The sequence below is a fragment of the Castor canadensis genome, chromosome 13 (genome assembly GCF_047511655.1).
Source record: "Castor canadensis chromosome 13, mCasCan1.hap1v2, whole genome shotgun sequence".
In the NCBI taxonomy this organism is placed as follows: Eukaryota; Metazoa; Chordata; class Mammalia; order Rodentia; family Castoridae; genus Castor; species Castor canadensis.
This window is the reverse complement of record NC_133398.1, coordinates 20,633,300-20,656,087: the sequence shown is the minus strand read 5'-3', so window position 1 is coordinate 20,656,087 and position 22,788 is coordinate 20,633,300. Positions and strand designations below refer to the sequence as shown.

The window sequence follows — 22,788 nt, the reverse complement described above, 5'->3', positions numbered from 1 at the left end:
TCCCTGCAACCCTTCTTACAGGGGCTCCGGGAAGGGGACCACCTGCCTGACCTCAGCCATGGGCTTTGAACCCAGGGCAGGCAGGAGCCAAAGACAAGCTGCATGCTATGCTGCATTGTAGACAGACTGGGGAGAAGGAAAGTGAGGAGTCTGGAAAAAGAGGAGAGGGGCTGGGATGCTCACAGAGGAGGAACTTTCTGCCTTGGACCCAGGTCCCCTGAATCTCCCTCCACTAAGGCTAGGCCAGATAGATGCCCTCCACCCATGCCCCTTAGGGATACCCACACTCTGAGGATTCAGTGGCCTGGTCCTAGGCTCCATCTTCGACTAGGAGGTGGATAATGCTTACAGCCTCAATGGGAGGGAGCTATTGAGGGGATGCAGGGTCAGAGCAGCACAGGAACAGCTGTGGGTTTCCAGGCCAGCTTGCTCTGCCCTTTTGTGGGTCAGACGCTCACCCAGGGCCTGCAATCCTCCAGGGCTTCTCTGTCCTGCTTCTCCTCCAGGCAGCCTCTGACACGTGGGCCTTGCTTTTACTTTTTCAGGGCCCAAAGGGAAAGTCAGGCAAGGCCGGGGCACCAGGCCGGAGGGGGATACAGGTGAGTGGCTTGCAGCTACTATATTCCCACCTGCCTTCTGCCTATTGAGAGAGCTCACGGGCTTCTTCTGTACCTCCAGGGACTGCAGGGGATGCCCGGGCCACGGGGCGTGGTGGGGAGACAGGGCCCCGAGGGCATCTCTGGACCAGATGGGCTCCCTGGCAGGGATGGCCGAACAGGACAGCAGGTGAGTAGAACTTGGTTAGTAAACGGGGTCTCCATTTGAGACAAGGTGTGGGGGTCTTCCATGGGCTATGGGCTGGTTGGAAAACTGGATGGGGCACAACCAATGTAGGCAGAAGGTTCCTGGGGTGCTGTGGGCTGGAAGATCACCTCATCCCTTGGGACCTGGAAGTGTGGACTCACAGTTTCATCTTAATGCCAGCACCCAGGTCACTGAGCCCATCCCCTGCCTGGTAGGCAGATGGGGCTCCTAGTGTTTAATATCCTCCCTGTCCCCACTCACAAATCCTCAGCTGCTCCTGGCCCCTAGTCCAGCCACCTCACACACAGATACGACCTTCTCTCTTGCTCTTACCATTCACCCAGGTCCAAGAAACCACCTCCTTAGGAACCTGTTGCTAAAATACAAGAGACACCCTTTGACTATTTTCTTTACAGGGAGAGCAGGGAGCTGATGGGAACCCTGGCCCTATAGGCCCTGCTGGGAGGAGAGGAAACCCTGGTGTGGCTGGCTTGCCTGGAGCACAGGGTCCCCCAGGATTCAAGGTCAGACCCTGCTTAATCATTTTACCAACTGTCACCCTTTTGGCCTCGTGGACTATAATAGTACTGAATATAATGGTATTGATTCCTCGAGCACCCACATCCCGGGCCCGTGTGAAAATGGAACCCATGTTACTAACTTTTCTCTGGGGTCCATGTCACAATTTTGACCCGGACACAAAGGATGGTTTATCCAGGTAGCTGTACTGCCTCCCTCCAAGGCCTTGGAAAGCCGTCTCTGTTGCTGAGTTGTTCGAGGGCGCCCTCTTCCGGGCATTTGTGGAACAGCAGATTGCTTGCTGCTGGGATACTCCCAGCATCCTTTTAGAAAGCTTCTTTGAACCATAGCAGAGAAAGGCTGCTTTGAACCTGTGGGAGCCCAGAGCCAGACCATGAAGGGAAGATGTAAGCGAAGGACCCAGATGTAGTTCTTGCCTGCCCTGAGCTTAAGATCAGTCGGGGAAAGGTTGGAATCCCCTTGAGTATTGCAGGAAGAAGGACACATGGCCTTGTCCCAATGGGGATTTGGCAGAGAAAAGAAAGGGGAGAAGAAGGCAGGAGGAGTAGTGTGAAGAGAGGTTTGGAGGTGCAGCCTATACCTTGTGTTAGGGAAAAGCAGTGAGAGGAAGGCCGTGTGGGAGAGCAGAGGAGATACCGGAGTAAGGTGGGGGCTTCCTTGGTGCTCAGTCTTGACCACCCTACCCCCAGTGTCCTCCTGTTGCCCCATCATTCTGAGCTCTCAAGGGACTCCGTGAAATCATTGTCCTGCTGCTCCTTGAACCCCTTCTTCCTCCACACAGACTATTTCCCACCTTAATTGGTAACTTTGATGTGTTTCTTTAAGGGTGAAAGTGGGTTACCTGGGCAACTAGGCCCCCCTGGCAAGCGAGGGACAGAAGGCGGAACAGGGCTTCCTGGGAATCAGGGGGAGCCAGGATCCAAAGGCCAGCCGGTAAGTGAGTTCAAGGGCATACTCATGACCATACAGATTTACATAGTCATACTTATATTCTCTCTCTCTCTCTCTCTCTCTCTCTCTCATGCACATGCACTCAAACACACAAATAGTCATGTTCACACATGCACACATAGGCTAAGAAGCCACCTGTCCATTTGGTGACAAGGACAGAAGAATATACTCTCATATCTCTGGGCACCAGCAGTCATTCAGCCTCCCTTGAGCAGGATGGTGGAAGGAAGCTGAGGAAAGAGATCTGAGCAGAGCCTTCGGAACAGAAGAAGAGGATCATAACCAGAACCAGGGCTCTGTGGACTTCCAGGACAGTGCAGTTTCTGTACACACTGCCTTTGTCCCTCCTTCTGTCCTGGGGCCCCCATTCATCTTAACCCACCTGGAAAAAGCAGGAATAAAAAATAGACTGGAGAAAATATAAAACAAACAGTAATTAGCTTCAATGCCCCAGTTTAAAACATTTTAATTAGATGAGCAAGCATGACCCAACTATATATTGCCTCAAGAAACTCACCATAATATAACGATGCAAATAAGATCAAATGAAGATATGGATGAAGATCTACTGTGCTAACACTCATCAGAAGAAAGCCAGAGAAGTTATTTTAATGCCAGAAAAAAATGGATTTGGGAGAAAAGACCATTAAAGTAAGAAAGAAGGTCATTTCCTAGAGATAAAGATCTTCAAAATGCATGAAGCAAAAACTGATAGAACTACAAGGAGAAATAGATAAATCTCCAACTACAGTTAAAGATTTCAACAGACAGAAAATCAGTAAGGATATAGAATTCTCAACCATTGGGACTAAATCGACATTTATGGCACCCTGCCTCTGATATCATCAGGTGTTCATAAAGAACATTCACCAAGTTGGCCGTATTTTGGAAGCAGTCTTAATAAGTTTAAAAGACTCAAGTCACAGAAAGGATGTTCTCTTACCACAATGGAAAAAAATGAAAATCAACAGATAACTGAAAAATCCTGAACTATTTGCTAACTAACAGATGTTTAAATGACCCATGGGTCAAAGAAGTGACCCAAAGACAGATTCATATTTTGAATTGAATGAAAATGAAGACACAGTGTGTCAGGCTGGTGGAGTGGCTCAAGTAGGAAGAGCACCTGCTTAGCAAGCATGAAGCCCTGAGTTCAAACCCCAGTGCTGCCCCCAAAATAAATAAAATAAAATGTTATGTAAATAAATGTTATTTTCTTTAAAGACACAGTGTATCAAAATTGGTGGAATGCTGCCAAGACAGTTTCAAGGGGGGAGCTTATAGCAATAAACATATTCGAAATTAAGAATATCTCACATCAGTGTGACATCAGATTCCATCTTAGGAAATTAGGAAAAAATAGAAATGAAGTAAGCAGAATAGTGAAGATCAGAAATAATTTTAAAAACCAGGAAAGTGATTAGAAAAATGAAAAAGGATTTTTAAGAAGATTAATAAAACTGATAATAAACCTCTAACCACACTTCTCAGGAAAAAGAGAATGCAGAAATTACTAATATCAGTAATTGAGAGTCATCTATCACTAAAGATGTGACAAATGTTAAAAGGATAATAAGGGAATATTATAAACAACTTCATGCCAAGAAACTAAAAAACTTAGATGAAATGGACAAATTCTGTCAAAGACAAGACTACCAAAGCCAATGTAAGAAATTGATAGTATACATAGTCTTGTTTCTCTTTAAAAAAATTGAATCTGTAGTGTTCAAGTTTCTTGTGAAGAAACCTCTGCACCCAGGTGGTTTCCCTGGTGAGTTCTACTAAGCATTTATGAAAGAAATAATGCTAGTTCTACATAAGCTCTTCCAGAAAATTGAAGAAGAGTGAATACTTCCCAATTCATTATTATCCCGATGTTAAAACTAGTCCAAGGCATTACAAAAAAAGAAAACTACAGACCAATATTCCACATAAATGTAGATAGAAGAACTCTAAATAAAATGATAGCAAAATGAATTAAAGGCTATATGAAAAAGATAATGCATCAAGACCTAGTAGACTTTATCCCAGGAATGTAAGGATGGTATAACATTTGCAGCTATTAATAAACTAAAAAAAGAAGCCATTTGATCATCTCAGTAGATGCAGGAAAAGCCTTTGACAAAAATCTAACTTCTGATCGATCTTAAAAAAAAACTCAACAAACTAATTTATAGGCGGGAACTCCTCACCTTGATAAAGGACATCCATGAAAATCTGACAGTTCACATCATATATAATAGTGAGAAGAACAGAAACAAATCACTACTTCTATTCAACATTGTATTGGCAGTTGTAGCCATTGTAGTAAGGCAAGAAAAATAAATGAAAGACCTTCCTAAAGGGAACAGGTAAAACTTCATTGTAGAATAAATGATTATCCATGCAGAAAATCACATGAAATCTACAACAGAGCTACTAGAATAAGTGAGTTTAACAAGACTGCAGAATGGTGATAAACATGCAAGTGTTTGATTTCTGTAAGCCAGCATGGAGCAATTAGTGATTGAAATTTCAAAAGCAATACTGTTCACAACAGCACAAAAATATGAAACACCTAGAGATACACCTGAGATGATTTCAAGACTCCTTATCAATTCACAGTAATCAAGAAAGTGTGGTATTGTCATAAATATACAGGCAGATCAAAGGGACAGAATAGAGGCCCAGTTCTGTTGTATGGATATAGAACATATATGCATGGACAACTGGTTTTTGGGTTTTTTTTTTTTTTGGTTTGGTTTTTTTTTTTTTTGGTGGAACTCGGGATTGAACTCAAGGCTTTGTGCTTGCCAGGCAGGTGCTCTACCACTTGAGCCACAAACCCGGACCAGCAACTGATTTTTAAACAAAGTACAACAGCAGTTCAGTGACTACAAAATAATCTTTTCAGTCTAGGCCTGGTGGTACACACTGTAACCTCAGCTGCTCGGGAGGAGCATATAGGACGATCATGGTCTAACAGAAGCCCTGGGCAAAAGTGTGAGACCCTATCTGAAAAGTAAGCTAAAGCAGAAAGGGCTGAGAGCATGGCTCAAGTGGCAGAGTGTTTGCTAAGCAAGATGAGTTCCCTGAGTTCAAACCAAAAAAAAAAAAAAAAATCTAAAATCTAAAAAAAATACTGCTAGACTATTGGAAACCATGTACAAAAAGTAACAAGTAACTCAAGCCAGATCGCACAACTAAATGTAAAACTTAAAATGACAGTACTTCTACAACAAAGCATGGATGGAAATCTTTGAGACCTTCTGGAAGGATTTCTTCCAGAAGACACTAAAAGCCTGATTCATAAGTGGAAATTTGATAAACCGAAGTTCACCAACATATAAAACCACTTTTCCCACTCTGTCCAACATTGTGCTAAAAGGGAAAAAGTAACACTATCCCAATATAGACTACTAAAGAGAACCCACAAAACAAAATTATTAGAACTGATAAAGTTGGAGGATCCAAAATCAATATACAAAAATATTGTTCATATATACAATACACAACAATCAATTGTATTTCTATAAACTAGTACCGAACAATCCAAAACTGAAATTAAGTAAACAATTCCATTCAGAATAGTAACAAAAAGAATAAACTAGGAATAAATTTAACAAAAAAAAGTGGAAGAGATGTACAATGAAAACTTCAAAACACTGTTGAAAGAAATTAAAGGAAACCTGAATTAGTGACAAGATAACCCATGTTCATGGATCAGAACATTGCTACAGTGGTAATACTTTCCACAAACTGCTCTACAGATTCAATGTAATCCCTATCAAAATCTGCTAAAGTTGACAAGGTCTGTGAGGACCTGGGCTTGGAGCTCTGGAGTACAGAGCACCTTGTGGCATCCCTGAGCTGGGCTCTGCCTGTTCACCTAGCAGAGAGCACCGGCTCCCATCTGCTTGGCACCCAGACTTACTGCCGTCTAGCATGCAAGCTGTTTATGCTCATCTGATGGCCTCATGGTGGGAGAAATAGACCTTGGGGCCTGGGTGACTGGCCAGCACCCTTGTCCTGGCTCCATTCATCCCATCTTGTCCTGTTCTCCTTACAGGGCGACTCTGGCGAGATGGGCTTCCCAGGAGTGGCTGGCCTCTTCGGCCCCAAGGTACCAATCCTCCCCTCCTGCTCCTGTGGGATTCCATCCATCACCCCTCATTCATTTACTTACCCATTCTGCAAATCTTAATTGAGCCCTCGCAGTGTGGTCTGGAACGCAGCTGAAAGCAGGCGTGCTAGGCTCACTTGTGGTACTTACCCCAGCACACCTGCGTTCTATCCCCAGCCCCATGTTTACCTGCTCTGTGCCTTGCCCATGTCACTTAGTTCCTGTAAGCCTTGGTTTCTGAAGGACAATAGTTGAGGATCATTGGGGAAATAAGGGCCAGGGGACAATGCCATCCAGCCGGCACCTAGCTGGTACCTGCTAAAGATCTGGGGGCTTTTGTTATTCTTCCTGGGGCCTCTCAGGTAAGGCCTCTCTTGGCAGGTCTCCAGAGGCCAGGGGTGAGGGGGCTGCTGGGTCCTTGCCCAACAGTCACCCAGGCACAGACAGCACCCCTGCTTCCCACAGGGCCCCCCTGGAGACATTGGCTTCAAAGGCATCCAAGGCCCTCGGGGGCCTCCTGGCTTGATGGTGAGTCCTTCCCTGTCCCAGTCACCCCAGACCCAAGTCCAGCCAGCCATTAGCTGGTTGGATACTCGTCCTCTTACTTCTGCTCCTCTACTTTTGGGGCCTCGTCTGCCCATAGTCATTGCCACCTCCATGCCCTTGCTTGTGCCATCCTTGTAGCTGGGCTACCATCATCCTTTTTTTCCCTTTCCTCCCCTCACCCTAGCCTTGAAGCCCTCCCCAGCTCATAGGAGGGGCTTGGAGATGCATGCCTGCCCTGCTTCCATCCCCTGGGACTCAGCTGCCCTCTGCCTGTCTCCATGATCTGTCCCCCAGGCCTGGAACAAGGACTCACAGCCTCTTTCTCCTTTAGGGAAAGGAAGGCATTGTTGGGCCCCTCGGAATCCTGGGACCTTCAGGACTCCCGGTATGTGCAAGGGGAAGTCAGCTGGGTCCCCTGGCCTTCATAGCAGGAGTGTCTCTGTAGCCCAGAGCTAGTCTGAGCCTCAGCTTCCCTAGCTGGGAAGTGGGATTTCCCCTTTGAGCCTTGCCTCACGGGGCTGTGGTTTATTGCAGGGTCCGAAGGGTGACAAAGGCAGCCAAGGGGACTGGGTGAGTGAACTGGTTTGGGGGGTAGTGCTACGGGGTGAGGGAAGACGAGCCTTGGGATGGGCCTCGGCTCAGCCTGGGTCCCCTGACTCTCTCCCCCACTTCTGTCTCTCTCTAGGGACTGCAAGGTCCAAGGGTGAGTGGGCTGCATGTGAGGGCTGGGGTCCTGGCACTGGAACGGGTGGCACTCTAGGCTCTTCTTCTCGTGGGGTATGATGTCTGAGTTGTTCCTTCCCTCTGGACCTCATTTGTTCCATCCATACTTGTCCATGCCAGGGGCCCATTGTCCTGGGTCTCAGGTCGGTCGGCCTGAGGGGGGCCTAGGGTAGGGAGGTCTGGGGATAGACGGCATCTTTCTTAGGGCTTAATGTTCTCCTTTCTCTCCAGGGTCCTCCTGGCCCAAGAGGGCAGCCTGGCCCGCCGGTAGGTAATGGCGTGCTGGGTACCCTGGGCTCCCGGGGCAGGAAGTGGGTTCCTCCAAATTAGACCAAAGGCAGCCTTGGTCCCATGGACTCACGTGCTCCTTGTAGCCCACAGACTTCTAGAAAAGTGTAGACCAATCTGGAGTAAGGGATCAGCCAGGCCTCTGGAGGAGCCAAGACCAGCTTGGTGGGGTCAATCAATTATTCCCATTAGCTCCTCTCATCCCCTAATGCCCTGGACTCCAGCATCCATCCCTGTCAAACTCTGACCCACTGCCTTCTTTTACAGGGCCCTCCAGGGCGTGTCGTCCCATTTGTAAGTTGGAGAATATTCTCTTTGGCCTCCTTGGGGTTAGGCTGGAGCGATAGCAGCTGGAAGAAGTAGCTGAAATGCTAAATTTACTGAGTGCTCCTTATATGCCAGATGCCATTGGAGGAGCTTTTCATGAGTGAACTCACGTGTTCTTTCAGGGAAGGATTTTTATTTGGGGGCCCATTTTCCAGACAAGAAAATTGAGGCAGCTAGGGCAGTCGGTTAGAAAGCAGCAGGGCTGGGATTTGCCTAGTTCCTCCAGAGTCCCACCCCGCACCCTAAATCCTGGATTCCTTATTGAGGTTATGGAAAGGCTCCAGCTGGGCCTCTACCAAGTCCAGTGCAAGGGTTGGAGGTCAAGCGCATGTGAGAACAACCAGAGATGCGTGGGGACTGTGGGGACTAGAAAGGGGGCCTCACCAGCCTGGGGCAAGAGCATGGGGAGAGGCCTGCCTCACAGCTGACACCCATGGGGCCACACACTTTGCTGTGAGGGACTGTCCTGCACATTTAAATGTTTAGCAACATTCCCGGCCTCTAACCACAAGATGCCTCCTTGCCTAGTTGTAGCAATTAAAAATGTTTCTAAATAGTACTGTACATCCCCTGGGGACATTATCACCCCCAGCTGAGAGCCACTGCTGTAGGAGATAGTGGCTTGAAGGAAAAGAAGAATTTGTCAGGCAATGGGAGCAGCATATGTAAAGGCCCTGTGGCTACACAGAGCGCTGCACTTTCCCAGTGCATTGAGTCAGCACGGTGCTAAAGTATGTAGGGAGGGAGAGAAGGGAGATGGGGCTGGAGACCTCAGGACTGGGTCTTGTAACTATGTTGAGGAGTTTGAACTTAATCCTGAGGGCACTGGGGAGTTACTGAAGTACTTAGAGGAAAGGAGTGGCAGGGTCAGCTTTGGCTCTGTCTGCAAGGGGAGGCAGGAGTTCTGTAGAAAGCTGTGTCTTGATCAAGATCCTGCCAGAGAAGGTGGGGTGAGAGAGGTGCACAGGCCCTGGGGCTCCCACTTTCTGTGTCCTGGGGTTTCTGGGGGCCAGGATATGCACCTTGTATCCTTTCTGCACCAGCAACAAGATGACCTTGGTGCCGCTTTCCAGACGTGGATGGACACTAACGGAGCACTCAGACCAGAGGTACCGCCAGGAGCTGTGCCCACATGGTATCCATTCCTGGGAGAAACATACACTGGCCACGGGAGGTCAATGCTACCCAGAGGGCTCACAGAGTCACAGGGCCCTGGTCACAGATGGGGCTCAGAACCAGAGAGCAGCAAGTCCAAGGTCCCAGGGCTAGAGCAGGGTCAGTGCCAGGTCACAATCAGGCCCTGTGCCCAAGTGAGCCTCCCAGGCCTCTCATGTCTCAGGATTTCAACGGGCCTGAGACACGGGGAGATAGTTACCAGGCCTAGAACCTGTAGGAGCCCCTATTGGTCACTCAGAGATCCTGCAGGAGTGTGGTCAGCCCCCAGGGCTCTGCCCCAAGGACCCTTGGCAGAGAGGGACCTCAGTGCATCTTAGCCCAGACCCTCCCAGAGCCCCCTTTGCAGCCCTGCCTACTTCCCACTATAGGGAGCTCACTGCCCTCCAGCTCAGACCTCCTGCCAAGGCTTCTGGGTGCTCCTTGTGCTCGGTGCTGAGGCTGACAGCACAGGGGGAAAGAGGCCCTCTGTCCAGGGAGTCAGTTAGTGGAAAGAGACAGGGACACCTGAGAGGCAGCCTGGGGAGGAGCCCCTGCTGTTGTTGTGCCACAGTCCTCACAGTTGCCACTGGAAACAGCTCCAGTGATGGAGCCCACTTCCAGCTCTGCCCATGGTGACAGACCAGTGGCCATAGAATTCAGGAGAAGTGATTTCTTACACACTTCAAGGCTGCCTGCCAGAAACTCAGCCCTCTTCCTCTCCCACACACGGACCCCCAGTGGGGGAGATCCCAGCAGGGAAGAGAGTGTGGGAATCACACAGAAGAGTCCTTAAGGCTGGACCTTCGGTGGCAGGGGGTGGGCATTGCTTTCTCCCCTTCTGTGAGTTGGAGTAGTCACATGACAACCCCCCTCCCCACTGCATAGGAGGCTGGAGGAATTGAATGTGTGTCCAGACAGACAAAGCAGGTCGGTGAGCGGCTGCAGGGTTCTGGCCCCCATGCACACGCATATCCACGGCCTACAGGCACATGTGCACGCTTGCATGTGTGCACACAAACACACAGGACCTCTGCTACCTCCAGAGGGAGCAGGGCTTGTCTCTGCCAGTTTGTAGCTCTGGAACCCAGCTGATGTCACACACCAGTCCCAGCAGGTCTGGGATCCCTAAAGACCCCACTCAGCTCTCTGCACCCCTCCCTCCTGCTGGAGACCTGCTCCTTTCTGGAGCTGTCCTCCTCCCAGGGCTTGTGTCTGCTGGTCCACTTCTGTGTGGTGCCACCCTAGGGAGCCAGGCAGCCCCTGTGGGCCTCCCAAGTTGTTTCCTCTCTACACTTCTCCTCCTCCTCCACTAATAGGGATTTAGGGGCACTCCCCAGGACCCTGTGCACACTGTCTGGCCCTTCCTGTACCAGAGAGCCTGGGCTGGCTGACTCTCCTCAGCCTGGGCATCCCGCAGCCCACCCTTGCATCTTGTCTTTGACCCCCGGTTTCTTTATCTGTGAAATGGGGAGGAACCCAGCCCACCAGCTGTGAGTCTGGAGGCCCACAGGTACCTCCCAGGTGGTAAGAACTTGGGGTAGTAGGGGGCTGGGAACTTGGACCAGGCCAGGGCCAAAGGGGCCAATGGCCACTGCTCTCCTGTGACAGGGGTACAGCTATCCGGATCAGCTGGTGCTGGACCAGGGAGGGGAGATCTTCAAAACCTTACACTACCTCAGCAACCTCATTCAGAGCATTAAGACGCCCCTGGGCACCAAAGAGAACCCGGCCCGGGTCTGCCGGGACCTCATGGACTGTGAGCAGAAGATGGTGGATGGTAAGACCATCTGTAGGGCTGAGGAGGGGGCTTCCTGCCTGGAGTGGCACTGCATGGGGGAGTCCTAGCAAGCAGCTTGGGGGGAAGTAAGAGTACTGGATTCTCAGTGCATGTTGGCCTAGTTTCTGTCCTGAGGGAGACAGACACATGAGCAGTCATTTATTCACTCAACAAACATCACTGAACCTCCTATTACACCAGAACTTGGGCTTTCTGGGCTGTGAGGATATTGTGGGAACCACCTTCCACAGTAGCCCACAGACCCGCAAGTTGGAGTCAATGAGATGAGCTTTGTAGAAAAAGCCCCCAAGGACCAGGTAAGCCCAAGCTAGGGGCTTCCTGTCTGTACTTTCTGTCTATACCTCTGTAAGCTGGGACACAGCCTGCCCGAGCCCCTCTTCTTTGCACACAGAGCTGGACTAAGATGGCTAGGACCAAATAGCTAGTAGACCCCTCCTGCACTGAGCCTTGGCTGGCCTGAGAACCAGTAGCAAAGCTGGACCCAGTCCAAAGTGCCTGGCTGTCACTGGGTGAATCCCCTGAGCCCTATCCCCACCACGGGAGAAGCCCTAGGCCTTGGGGACACTGTTCAGTGAGCTGATCCCTCACTCCCTCAGACAATGGGCTCAGCCTCAGTGTCTCCTCTGTGAAGTGGATACATCCCAGTGGCAGCACAGGGGTGCTCTGCCGAGGACTCCATCAGCCCCATGAACTCTGCCCAGAGGCATCCTTCTCCTCTGTGGCCTGAGGCATTCCTTGTCTTCCTGCCCCACCTCCAGCTTCATGCCCAAGGGGGGGCCTCAGCGTGTCACAGGTGCAGGCCCATCTCCAGAACCAAGTCTGGACTCCTCCCAGATGTACACATTGCCCCATCCCACACTGTGCAGGTACCTACTGGGTGGACCCGAACCTCGGCTGCTCCTCGGACACCATCGAAGTCTCTTGCAACTTCACACACGGTGGACAGACATGCCTGAAGCCCATCACCGCCTCCAAGGTACTGCTAGCTCCCCACTGCTCACCAGGCTGGCCCTGTCTGTCCTCACCCTGCCCTGGGCCACACCCAACCCAGTTCTGTCCTGAGCCCTGCCTGTCTTACTTCTGGGCCTTGGAAAAAATCGCCTCTTCATTCTAAGATTCAGTTTCTTCATCTATAAATTGGGGACAGGTTGTGGTTTCCAAACCCTTTCAGGTTGCACAATGCTGAGGATTCTTGCTTCAAATAGAATCTTCTGCCACCTAACTAAAGCAGAGGAGTTAGCCAAGGGGGGGAGGCTTAGAGATGCATAGTCATCAGCACGAAGTCATGTGCCTGCAGTATGCAATTGCACGTGCAATTATTAACACCCATGCAATGCCTGCTTGCTAAGCCAGTCCCTGAGTATTTGGTTGGTGCCAGGCAACTCAACAGCAAACCCACAGCCAGGCAGTGGCTAGGGGTGTTTGGCCACTCCATCAGGCTCCAGGAGTAGGGCTCCAGGAGTTGCCTTGTGCTGACCTTGCCAGCTGGTGTAAGCTGGTAAACAAGTCTTTGTTGGGTTCCTAGCATGTTCTAGATCCTCATCCAAGTGTGGGGAGGTCAGGCTGGCCACTGTCCCTGAGGCCAGAGCCCACAGCCCAGGAGGGACATAGTGACCTCTGCAAGGTTCAGGGACCACATTGCACCCCTGCCTGGCAGAAGATGGAGTTGGCAACATGGACTTGCCATCCCCATCTAGAACCTTGGCAGGGTTTGTAAGTCAGCTTTGGGTTACTGTAGCAAAGTAACTGAGAGAAACAGCTTGTAAGGAGGAAAGGTTTATTTTGGCTCATGATTTCAGTCCATGGTTGGTTGGTTCCAAGTTGTCTTGGGGCCTGTGATGAGGCAGGACTTCATGGTGGGGAGTAAGTGGTCTTAGCAAAGCAACTTACTTCATAGCAGCTGGGAAGCAAAAGAAGGGGATGGGGCCCCAATATCCCCTTCAAGGGCGTGTCCCCAGTGACTTTACTTCCTTCCACTAGGCCCTGCCTCTTAAAGGTTTCGCCACCTCCCAATAGCCCGTCCCGTTGTTTGTTCCTAGCTCCACCATTGCCAGCAGTCCCCAGCCTGTGGGGAATCCGAAACACAAGCAAAGCACCTCCTGCTTCCCCTCTGCTTGGGCAAGATCCTCTTCCTGTCAGGGTCTCTTGCACCCTGGTTCAGCACCTAGACCACCCACACAGGAGGATGGAGCAGGTCATGGCGGGACCCCTGAAGCTCTGGCTCTGGGATCTAGACAGCCAAGGGACTGTGGGAGCAGCTCCCAGACTCAGTTTCCCTGCCTGTGAAGGAGGACAAACATCTGTGTGCAAAGTTGGGAAAACTGACCAGGAAAGGGCTCAACCCATGTCCATTCCAGAGAGAGGTGGGGAATTCAGGGGGCTGAGGCCACCACACCCTGCCCACCTCACCTGTGTCTCCTACACAGGTGGAGTTCGCCGTCAGCAGAGTCCAGATGAATTTTCTGCATCTGCTCAGCTCCGAGGTGACACAGCACATCACCATCCACTGCCTTAACATGACCGTGTGGCAGGAGGCCTCAGGGCACACCCCCGCCAGGCAGGCTGTACGCTTCCGGGCCTGGAACGGGCAGATCTTCGAAGCCGGGGGTCAGTTCAGACCAGAGGTGTCTGTGGATGGCTGCAAGGTAACTGTTGGATTCCCTCATTGTCCCTTCACTCAGGAACAATGGAAAAACTTGTTTGGAAAAACTTTGTTTTGTGATATTTTTACATACTACTGTATCTAAAAGTTTTATACTGTAATATATTAGCATGATATAATGTTTATCGTCATGTAATCTTATTAGAACAGTTTAATAAAATTATTTCTATCTACATTTTTTTCCTGTCAGTTCTGGGGTTTAAACTCAGGGCCTCACTCTTGCTAAGCAGATGCTGTACAACTTGAAGCATACCCCTGCCCTTATCTCCATTTTTTTTTTTTTAAGTTCTTAAGGCTCATAGATACAGTTCTTATTTCTTCTTTTTGGCCCCACCTTAATCAGGCTAATTTCTCCTCTTGATATTTTTAATCATTTTTAAATGCCCTAACAGAGTGGGGTTTGGGAGCAGGGGAGACAGAAAGTTATCAATAGTTAAAAAAACACTTTTACAAAATTAAAAACTAATAATACCCGGTGTTACTGAGGATGTGGGGAGACTAACAGCCCTATACTAAACCACTGTAAGAAATAAGTTGGCAGAGGCTTCGTGGAGAGCAGCTATGTACAAATATAGATCCAATGTATATCCAAAACCTTAAAAATGTACCTTACTTGGGTTTAGCAATTCTACTTCTAGAATTTGTTCTAGGGAAATAATTAAGAGTGTCCCCAAAAGTCTAATTACCGTGATATTCATTCTACATTACTCACAAAAAGAAAAATATAGCGCAAACTTAGTGTGTACTACAGGTCATTGCTACAGTGGAATACCATGCATCCATTAAAAACCGGGAGGGAGAGTGATGGGGAAATGCACGCAATTCCCATGTGTGCATTCCACTCTTTGCCTTCTACCCACAGGTCCACGATGGCCGTTGGCACCAGACACTCTTTACCTTCCGAACCCAGGACCCCCAGCAGCTGCCCATTGTCAGTGTGGACAACCTCCCTCCTGCCTCATCAGGGAAGCAGTATCGCCTTGAAGTTGGACCTGCATGCTTCCTTTGACCTCTGACCTCTGGGCTCCTCTAGGCCTCATGGGAGAGGAAAGAGGAAGAGAAGGCAAGAGGAGAGTATCGAGAAGCCGAGAAGCCGGTGGCCCCAGGAGAGGCAGCCCCTCTGCCCAAGGACTCTTGGGCAGGCCCCAGCTGTCATCTGCTCAGTAGGAATGGGTGGGGAGTAGTAGGGCACAGGCTGTCCTTGGGAACAACCGATCCCAGCTTAGCCCCAGAGACCAACCAAAGAGCCAAACAGAGCAAGCTGGGCCTGCAACCCACCTGAGCCCTGTGGCCTGTCTCCCAGATCTGCGCCACCCTTTCCCTCCCTGGCTTCCTGCCCAAAGAGCCCCACATTGAAGCCGACTTGAGGGAAGGGGGCATCTTGTCAGCTGGTCCCTGCCGGGGAGGTTTTGATGTGCAATATTAGAAAGGAGACATGAAAAAAGGAGAAAAGGAAAGAAAGAAGTATATATATATATTATTATTATTTAAACAAACAAAAAAGAAGGTGTGTTACTATTTTTTTTCACCTGGGAGAAAGGTGAGGAAGAGGAAGAGCAGCCGGGGGTGGGAAGAGACAAGACCCTTGGGACTGGGGGTCCCCACGTTCACTACCTCCCACTGTGAAATCGCTGGTGCTCACAATTGTCTCTTGTAGTGTATGTGATTTTTTTTTTAAGGAAAAAAAAAACCAATCCTATTTAAGATTCTAAGGTGCTACTATGTTTGCCACAGGCTTTGAAGAAACTTTCTGGTCGTGGGGTGTCCTCCACATCTTTCTCCACCAAATGGCAAGGTTTGGAGACGTTTTTAATTCACCTAGCATCGCCCTTGTGCTCATCAGGTAATCTGCTAAGGAGGAAAAACAAGAGCAGAAAAAAGAAAAAAGAAAAAAAAGGCAAAACCAAAAAAAAAAAAAAAAAAAAAAATCCAAACCAAACCAAAAGTTCAATCAGAAACTGGAAGTAGAGAGTTAACTTATGGACTTTAAAATGTCTTTTTGTGAGGCATTTTGACTTAGCCTTGTGAGGTCTTGGAGGGCAGGACCTAGAGATGTCCTGAGAGAAGCTTTAATCTTGAAGAATCCAGTTCCAAAAGCAGAGTTGGATCAGGACCAACCTTGGAGGTAAATTCTGAACCACTTCAGGGTGCTGCATCACATCCGGCAAGGTCCTCCCTTCAGGAACCCTTCTAAACACAGTCGTCTTTCTTGCTTTTTCATCATCATCCTACTCTGTACAAACCCACTGTCATTAGCCCGAGTGTCACTTTGGGCTGAGGGGCAAGGAATGATCCCAGGCATCTTAGTATTTTGGGACAATGATTTTCAGTGTCACCTGAACCATATGCCAGCCATATGGTTCAAAATTGGATTTTGAAGTTATTTTAGCTATGGGATTATTTTTATAGGAGGGGGAAGTGTATGTGAAAGTCTCTATTTGTGTATTTTTATCTAAAGTTGTGTCTCTTTGGAATGGGATTTGATTTTCATTATTTAATACCTCACCCTGGTCTGCCCACCCCACACCTCCTGCCGGCATCCCCCACCTGCCACCCCAACCTGGGCATTCCCCAGGGAGATGCATTTTTGTTAGCCTTATCTCAGTGCTATTTCTTCCACTGCCAGTCTCCACCCTGCCTCCCTTGTTTTTGGGTTTCTCCTCTGTCCTTGTTCGTCTCTGTCTAAATGTCTGTGTTCAAACCCCAGTGGGTTCCATTTCTCCTTTTTCCTCCTGGATTTTAAATAAATATTTAAAACTGAGGCAATGGAATTGACACGTCTGTGGTCCTCTGCTTCTTTGCAAAGCTCAAGTGCAGTTTATGATAGGGCGCGGTGGAGGGAAGATGGGCAGAGGCTGCCCTGCTCCACCAGGACAAATCTCATGGGCCTAAAACAATAAGGATTATTTTTCCCCACATGATTCTGGAGAAAAAAAGAGTAAGAAGTGGAAGTGTAGCAGGACTGTTCTCCTTCTGAAGATCCTTACAAATGAAACCCAGGGCCTCACACATGCTAAACAAATGCTTCTCCACCAGCCACACCCCAGTTCTCTCCTCCAGTGTTTGGTAGCCCCAAGGTCCTTGGCTTCCAGCTGCAGCAGTCAATCTTTCCTGCAAAGAGCACATGGTGTCCTCTCTGTGTCTCTGTATTCACATCTTTTTTATAAGGACACCAGTCGTACTTGATAGGGTTACACCCTAATGATAGTGATGTTAACACAAATAATAATTATTATGCTAAAATATACAGTGACATAAGGTTTATCATTGACGACATTTAGTTCATTCACAGTGTGGCATAACCATTTCATAACATTATCTTTACCCCAAAAGGAAACCCTATACCCATTTACCAGTCACTTCCAACTCTCCCTCTCCCACTAGCCCTGAAAAACACCAATCAGCTTCCTGTCTCTATGGCTTTGCTTATACTGGATATTTTGTACAAATAGAATCATACAATATGCGTTTTTTGTGACATATTGTTCTTTTGCTAAGCATAATGTTTTTAACTTCATCAAGGTTGTGTCATGTATCAATACTTCATTTTTATGGATGAACAATAGTCCATTGTATTGTTCAGGAACAACCCAAGGCCCAGTGTGCCAGAATTGGCCACATGGTGTCGTGAGACCAAAGAGAGGAATACAGATCCAGGATTACACAAAGTGGGACTTATTGAAAGAGTATGGTCCTGGGTGCTACAAGACCAAGTGGATCCCTGCAGTTTGGGTCAGAAGGAGGGGCACATATATTGGTTAGTACAAAAGTGACAACATCCAAGCCACAAGATCTCTGGCTTATCTTAAGCTAATATCAAAGCGTTGGGCACATTCCTGCACAAGGTTCTGGTTTTAAAGTTCTCCACACTACTCTATTGTTTTTGTCTATTTATAGTTTGTTGAGCAACTGCAGGAAAAACTGGCTAGGTTACCCAATGGCAATCATGGCAGTTACAACTCAGGATGGCGGCAGTCACTTCCAGCTGAATCCATAGAGTGTAGATAGACAGCATTTTGTTTATCCATTCATCAGTTGATGACATCCAGGCTGGTCCACCTTCAAGCTATTGTAATGCTTTGATATTAATAATTCTTTTCTGTGAGATTGTTTTTCTTGTGGTGCTGGGGGTTGAACTCAGAGCCTGGTGCTTGCTAGACAGCACTCTTCCACTTAAGCCCTGCCTCCAGCCTTTTTAATTTCCTTTTCAGATAAAGTCTTCCACTAACTTTCCATGGGTGGGCCTTACAATGCCATCCTCCTACCTCTTCCCCCCAAGTAACTGGAATTATAGCTGTGTGCAACCACCCCAGCCCTTGCCTGTAAGATTTTTGAGAGAAGTCATAGTAACACCTGCCATGGAAGAAGCACACAAACAAAAATCTGTGAGAAAATCTGAGTTGCCAGAATAGGCAAATAAAATACAGGACCAATTTTAATTTTAGACAATAAATACTTTCTTAGTGTAAGTCTGCTCCCTGTAATACTTAAACTAAAAAAAAAAGTGTGGTTTGTCTGAAATTTAAATTTATCTGGGTGTCAGGAACCCATGTCTCCTGAACCTTGGTTTAGATCTCTTATCTTCCTTAACTTGCTCCTCCTTCCCCAGGAAGCTGAATGTATCAGAACTTTTCTGTCCCTTCATGTAGGAAAATCAAATCACAAGCAGTTATGTTTTTATGTTTTAAAAGCTTGAGTGTAGCTCAGTGGTACAGTACTTGTCTAGCATGCACGAAGCCCTGGGTTCAATCCCCAGCATGAGGGTGGCAAGAGGAGGGGAGGGAAGTCGGCACCAAGTTTTCTGGCTATCAGTCCATGTACAGCTCAGGCTGTTCTCCCTCACCGTGAGCCCTAGAGACACCCTGCAGAGGCCCGAAGAGCCCAAAGAAGAGCCTGAGTTCCTGGCAGAGACCAATGCAGACCTGAGGCCAGCAGGAACAGCACATGGATTTTGTTAGAAAGACAAAATCCCAGTCTCACTTTTAACCCAAGGAACCACAAACCCAGAAGGTAGGGACTAGCAGTCTGTGTTTGACAAACCCCTTCTCCCTCTGTGGTCCCAAGAACCATGGCACTGCACTAATTCCTAAGACTGGAAAATGGAGTGGGAAAAGTGAAAAACCAAATTGACAGTGAGGGATAAGAATATTCTTTTCATCTCTTTGATAATCAGAAATAAATTGAGCTGGACAAGCCTATTTCCTGACATCTGCCTTATTCTGGTTCCCCCAAAGAGTGTGTCCAGCTATTTGAGTGGCTTCTCATTTTGTGGATAGGAAAGTTACATCTGTTGTGATGACTGTCTTCCCCAAAGCAAGCTCTCTGGTCCGGGGGACATACCTGGTTCTCAGAATGAGGCAGAAGGCATGCAGATTTGCCCAAAGATTGCTCACTGGTGTCTTGTCTTCATTTCCATGACACCGGTTTATCTGGCATCTTCATGTCGAGCTGTGTGGGGACAAAAGGCTATGGATGGAACAACTGTGCGTGTACACGACTCTGAGTCTGGAGGATGCAGATGATGAGGCAAACCTCTGTCCTGGGAAAGGCTATCCTGGGCTGTGGGCAGGGCCGGGTCTGGTAGTCCCAGGGCACAGGGCAGGGAGCAGAACAAGCTATGGGGTTTGTGCACAGAAGAGCAGCACTGGGGCTGGCCAGGTGGGTCTCACTGAGATGGGGCCCTGAAGCAGAACTGCACAGGTGGTAGCTGGCGGAACTTGGAGGACAGGACAGAGGTCTGCCCTGCAGTCAGGGCTCTGGAGGCATGAGCTGTATTTATGTCTCTGCAACTTTGAAGACACAGGAGGGAGCAAGAGAGCCAGCAAAAAAGGGCCAGAGCACATAGGTCAGAGGGGCTGTGTTAAAACTGGGGTACTCACGACTCTTCACCTGGTCCCTGAACCTTTGCCTCTTGTGACTTGGCCGGTGAGGATTCTGGAGCTTGGCCAGTTCATTCCTGGCATGGGTAGGTGGCAGGTTATTTGGGACAGAAGGTAGCTCTTCCTAACCTGGCAGCGCCTGCATTTCCCAATCTCCTGTTGCACAATGAACGTCAGGAAGCAGCCAGAGCAGATGCCCCCACTGGGCCAGTTCTGGGGGAAAACCCAGGCTCACCTGTGTTTGCTCTGTCCACAGTGGTTAGTCCCACCCCACAATGCCCAGCAGCACTGTATCTGGAAGTCAGGGAAAAGAGAACAAGGAGGGGGCTAGTAGGTGGGTTTGCCGAGCTTCCTTCTTGGGGCAGGACCTTAGGCAGGTGGGTTGTTCTCTCTATCTGAGGCTCAGTTTCTCCCTCTGCAAACTGAGGACCATATGCCCTTGTCCACTCTGCCAGCCTCAGAGGGGGTGACTGTTCCATAATACCAGAGCAACGTGTGAGCTGCTTTTTTGAGCTATGAAATCCAATCCAAAATAGTAATGGCTATAATTTCTCATACATTCACCATGAACTTGGTACTGTGCTTAGCGTGCTGCTCTTTCATGCCATGCGTGAACTTGTGAGGTGCACACGTGCTGCAATTCTGGCTTTCAGACACGGAAACTGAAGTCCAAAGAGGTTGCATCATGTGCTGCCCCAAATCACAAGACGGGATTTGAACTTGAGCAAATCCTCTTTTTGTTTGTTTAGACACAAAGTTCTGCCAACATAACCCTCATGGCTGCTAATGTAGTCTCCAGACCCAGAGCGCAGCACGGGCCTCACTGGAGAGAGATATAAAGTGGTTTTCTCAGGAAAGAAAGCAGCTCAAGTGGGTGCGTTTTCCCAATTACCTAAACTCACCTCCTGTGTGGCCTTTCCGAGTTACCTCACCTCTCTGAGTCATGTTGCCACTATACAATGGGGAAATATCTTATTTTTCTGAACCTACAATAGGCATGTTTTTGCATTCTGATGCCTTAGAAGTGGGATTTCAGGCTGGTGGAGTGGCTCAAGTGGTAGAGCACTTGCTTAGCAAGTGTGAGACCCTGAGTTCAAACCCCAGTATCACCAAGTAAACAAAAAAGTGGAGTATCACTTGCCATCATCAAAGTGCCTAAGTGCAAGCATCAAGCATGCACTGAACATGATGCTGGTTACTGTACCAGGGGACCTTAGAAGGAAGTTTGTTTCATATTACAAGTAGGAACTGATTGATCCTAGGGAGAACCCGATGAAGTCAGTACGATTATTCTCTCTCTTTTACAAGGAGAGAGCTAATCGAGGCACAGAGAAGTTAAGTATTTTGCCCAAGGTCACACAACTAACAAGTGGTAAAGTCAGGAGACTGCTTTACCACCACCATTGACTCTAGTCGGGATGTTTCTGTCTTTCTTTCTGACAAACTTTAATACTATGCCAGGGCCAGAGAGAGAGACGGGGTAGAAACTTCAATCTGTGGAGGTGCTTGAGTGGGGAGTGGAGGGCTGTACCATGTCCAGGTGGGTGCTGGGTGCACTTGGAGGAACTCCTTGGTCATCCTCTTGGGTGGAACGTGAGACACCCCCCAAGGGACAGCCCTGTGAGGACAATGGGGACCATGCACTCTTTCGGAGGAGAGGCACTGTGTTTCCTTGAAGTCTGAGGTTTGGGGATTCACCCTTCTCTCATGAAGTCCACCTCTTGGACTCCTAGCCATGAAAAATTGGAGGCTCACAGAGCGCTGTTCTAAACATCTCAATGTTTAAAAGCAAAAGCACGTAAATAAGGCTGAAATTTTTAAATGTATGTTTGGGGCATTTAATTAATTAATTAAACCTTGTCCTGAAGTTTTGTATCACTGAAAATGACCCACCAGGCTGGTGTCAACTTTTTGTTGCCAATGTCAAGAATCACGTCCTTACTTGGTTTCATCTGCTGAGCCCCACACCGAGGAGCCAGGGGAGTTGCTTTCACACGGCAACATGTGTGGCTACCTTGAGCACCTGTAGTAGAGACTGCCTGTTTCCAACTCAGGAAGACTCCTCCACCTCGTGCTGCTGGAACACAGACGGTCAGCAAGGCAGGGAGAGCGAGAGTTGGTAACATAAGAGTTTGTTGCATTCATGCTGAGTGGGAGGAATTGGAACATTAGATCTTGACTTTTCTCCCACCTCTAAAGTTCACACCAATCCTCCCCACGCCCTGAAGCATCGGTTCCTATGTCAGCAGCAGCAACACCCACAAAGCATGGGGATATGGTGGTCTGTGGGAAAAAGAGAAAAGAGTCAGATACACAGAATTGTTTTTCTGGGGCCTGAACAGTGCTAGCTCTGAAAGAGAATATTTAGGCTAAGGGGCACTCAGTGCCAGAACCAGGCACCAGTCTCTAAGAGACAGTGTGTGATACAGGGGCCTCGACATCTCTGGGCTATGATCAGCAGCCCCAACTGTCCTGGTTTAAGGGTGGTGCTTTTCCTGGGCAATGGTCAGCCTCTCCTTGAAGTGAGCAGTATCTTGACTCTCTCCATTGTCTCAGCCCTGGACCCCTCGCCAGCCTTCCCTGGATACCCAAGTCTCCTCTTCCCTTCCTTCCCCTTGCAGAAATACAGAGGGATCTTTCTAAGAGCCAGTCTGAGTATGACCCCACTCCAGTTCAAATCTACCTGAGTCTTCTCAGTGCTTCCAAGGGGCCAGCAAATACCTCTGCCTGGCTTCTATACCAGCAGGTGGGACTCCTGTCAACCTCTCCAGCATCTGTTCTAGACCCTCCAAGCCTACCCCTGGCTCCAGCTGGGTACCATGCTCTTTCTCACGTGTACGAGGTGCTCATCAACTCCATGCATTTTCCTAAGTCCCAAATTAGAGCAATGCAGAGTCAAAAAACAAACTCAAGCCAGGTAGAGTGGCTCATGCCTATAATCCTTGCTCCTTAGGAAGCAAAATGTTCTCAAAACTCCACCTCAACCAATGAAGAGCTGGGCATGGTGGTGTAC

General features: G+C 48.6%; 1 protein-coding gene across 8 annotated transcripts in view; it reads left to right on the top strand.

Annotated features, from left to right (window-relative positions):
* Nucleotides 1–16,671, top strand: part of Col27a1 (collagen type XXVII alpha 1 chain) — a 127,845-nt gene extending 111,174 nt beyond the window's left edge. For 2 of the 8 annotated variants that reach the window (XM_074051187.1, XM_074051186.1), the window contains exons 46-61: nt 546–599; nt 679–786; nt 1,221–1,328; nt 2,170–2,277; nt 6,344–6,397; nt 6,863–6,925; nt 7,275–7,328; nt 7,478–7,513; nt 7,629–7,646; nt 7,898–7,933; nt 8,222–8,248; nt 9,325–9,390; nt 11,045–11,213; nt 12,101–12,210; nt 13,661–13,879; nt 14,759–16,671. In XM_074051187.1, coding sequence (XP_073907288.1) covers nt 546–599; nt 679–786; nt 1,221–1,328; nt 2,170–2,277; nt 6,344–6,397; nt 6,863–6,925; nt 7,275–7,328; nt 7,478–7,513; nt 7,629–7,646; nt 7,898–7,933; nt 8,222–8,248; nt 9,325–9,390; nt 11,045–11,213; nt 12,101–12,210; nt 13,661–13,879; nt 14,759–14,905 — 1,377 coding nt within the window. In that variant the 3' untranslated portion in view covers nt 14,906–16,671. Of the gene's footprint in view, nt 1–545; nt 600–678; nt 787–1,220; nt 1,329–2,169; nt 2,278–6,343; nt 6,398–6,862; nt 6,926–7,274; nt 7,329–7,477; nt 7,514–7,628; nt 7,647–7,897; nt 7,934–8,221; nt 8,249–9,324; nt 9,417–11,044; nt 11,214–12,100; nt 12,211–13,273; nt 13,603–13,660; nt 13,880–14,758 lie in introns of those variants that run through there. The other 6 variants (XM_074051188.1, XM_074051191.1, XM_074051190.1 and 3 more) reach the window with 6 other exon arrangements.
* Nucleotides 16,672–22,788: the final 6,117 nt, after the last annotated feature.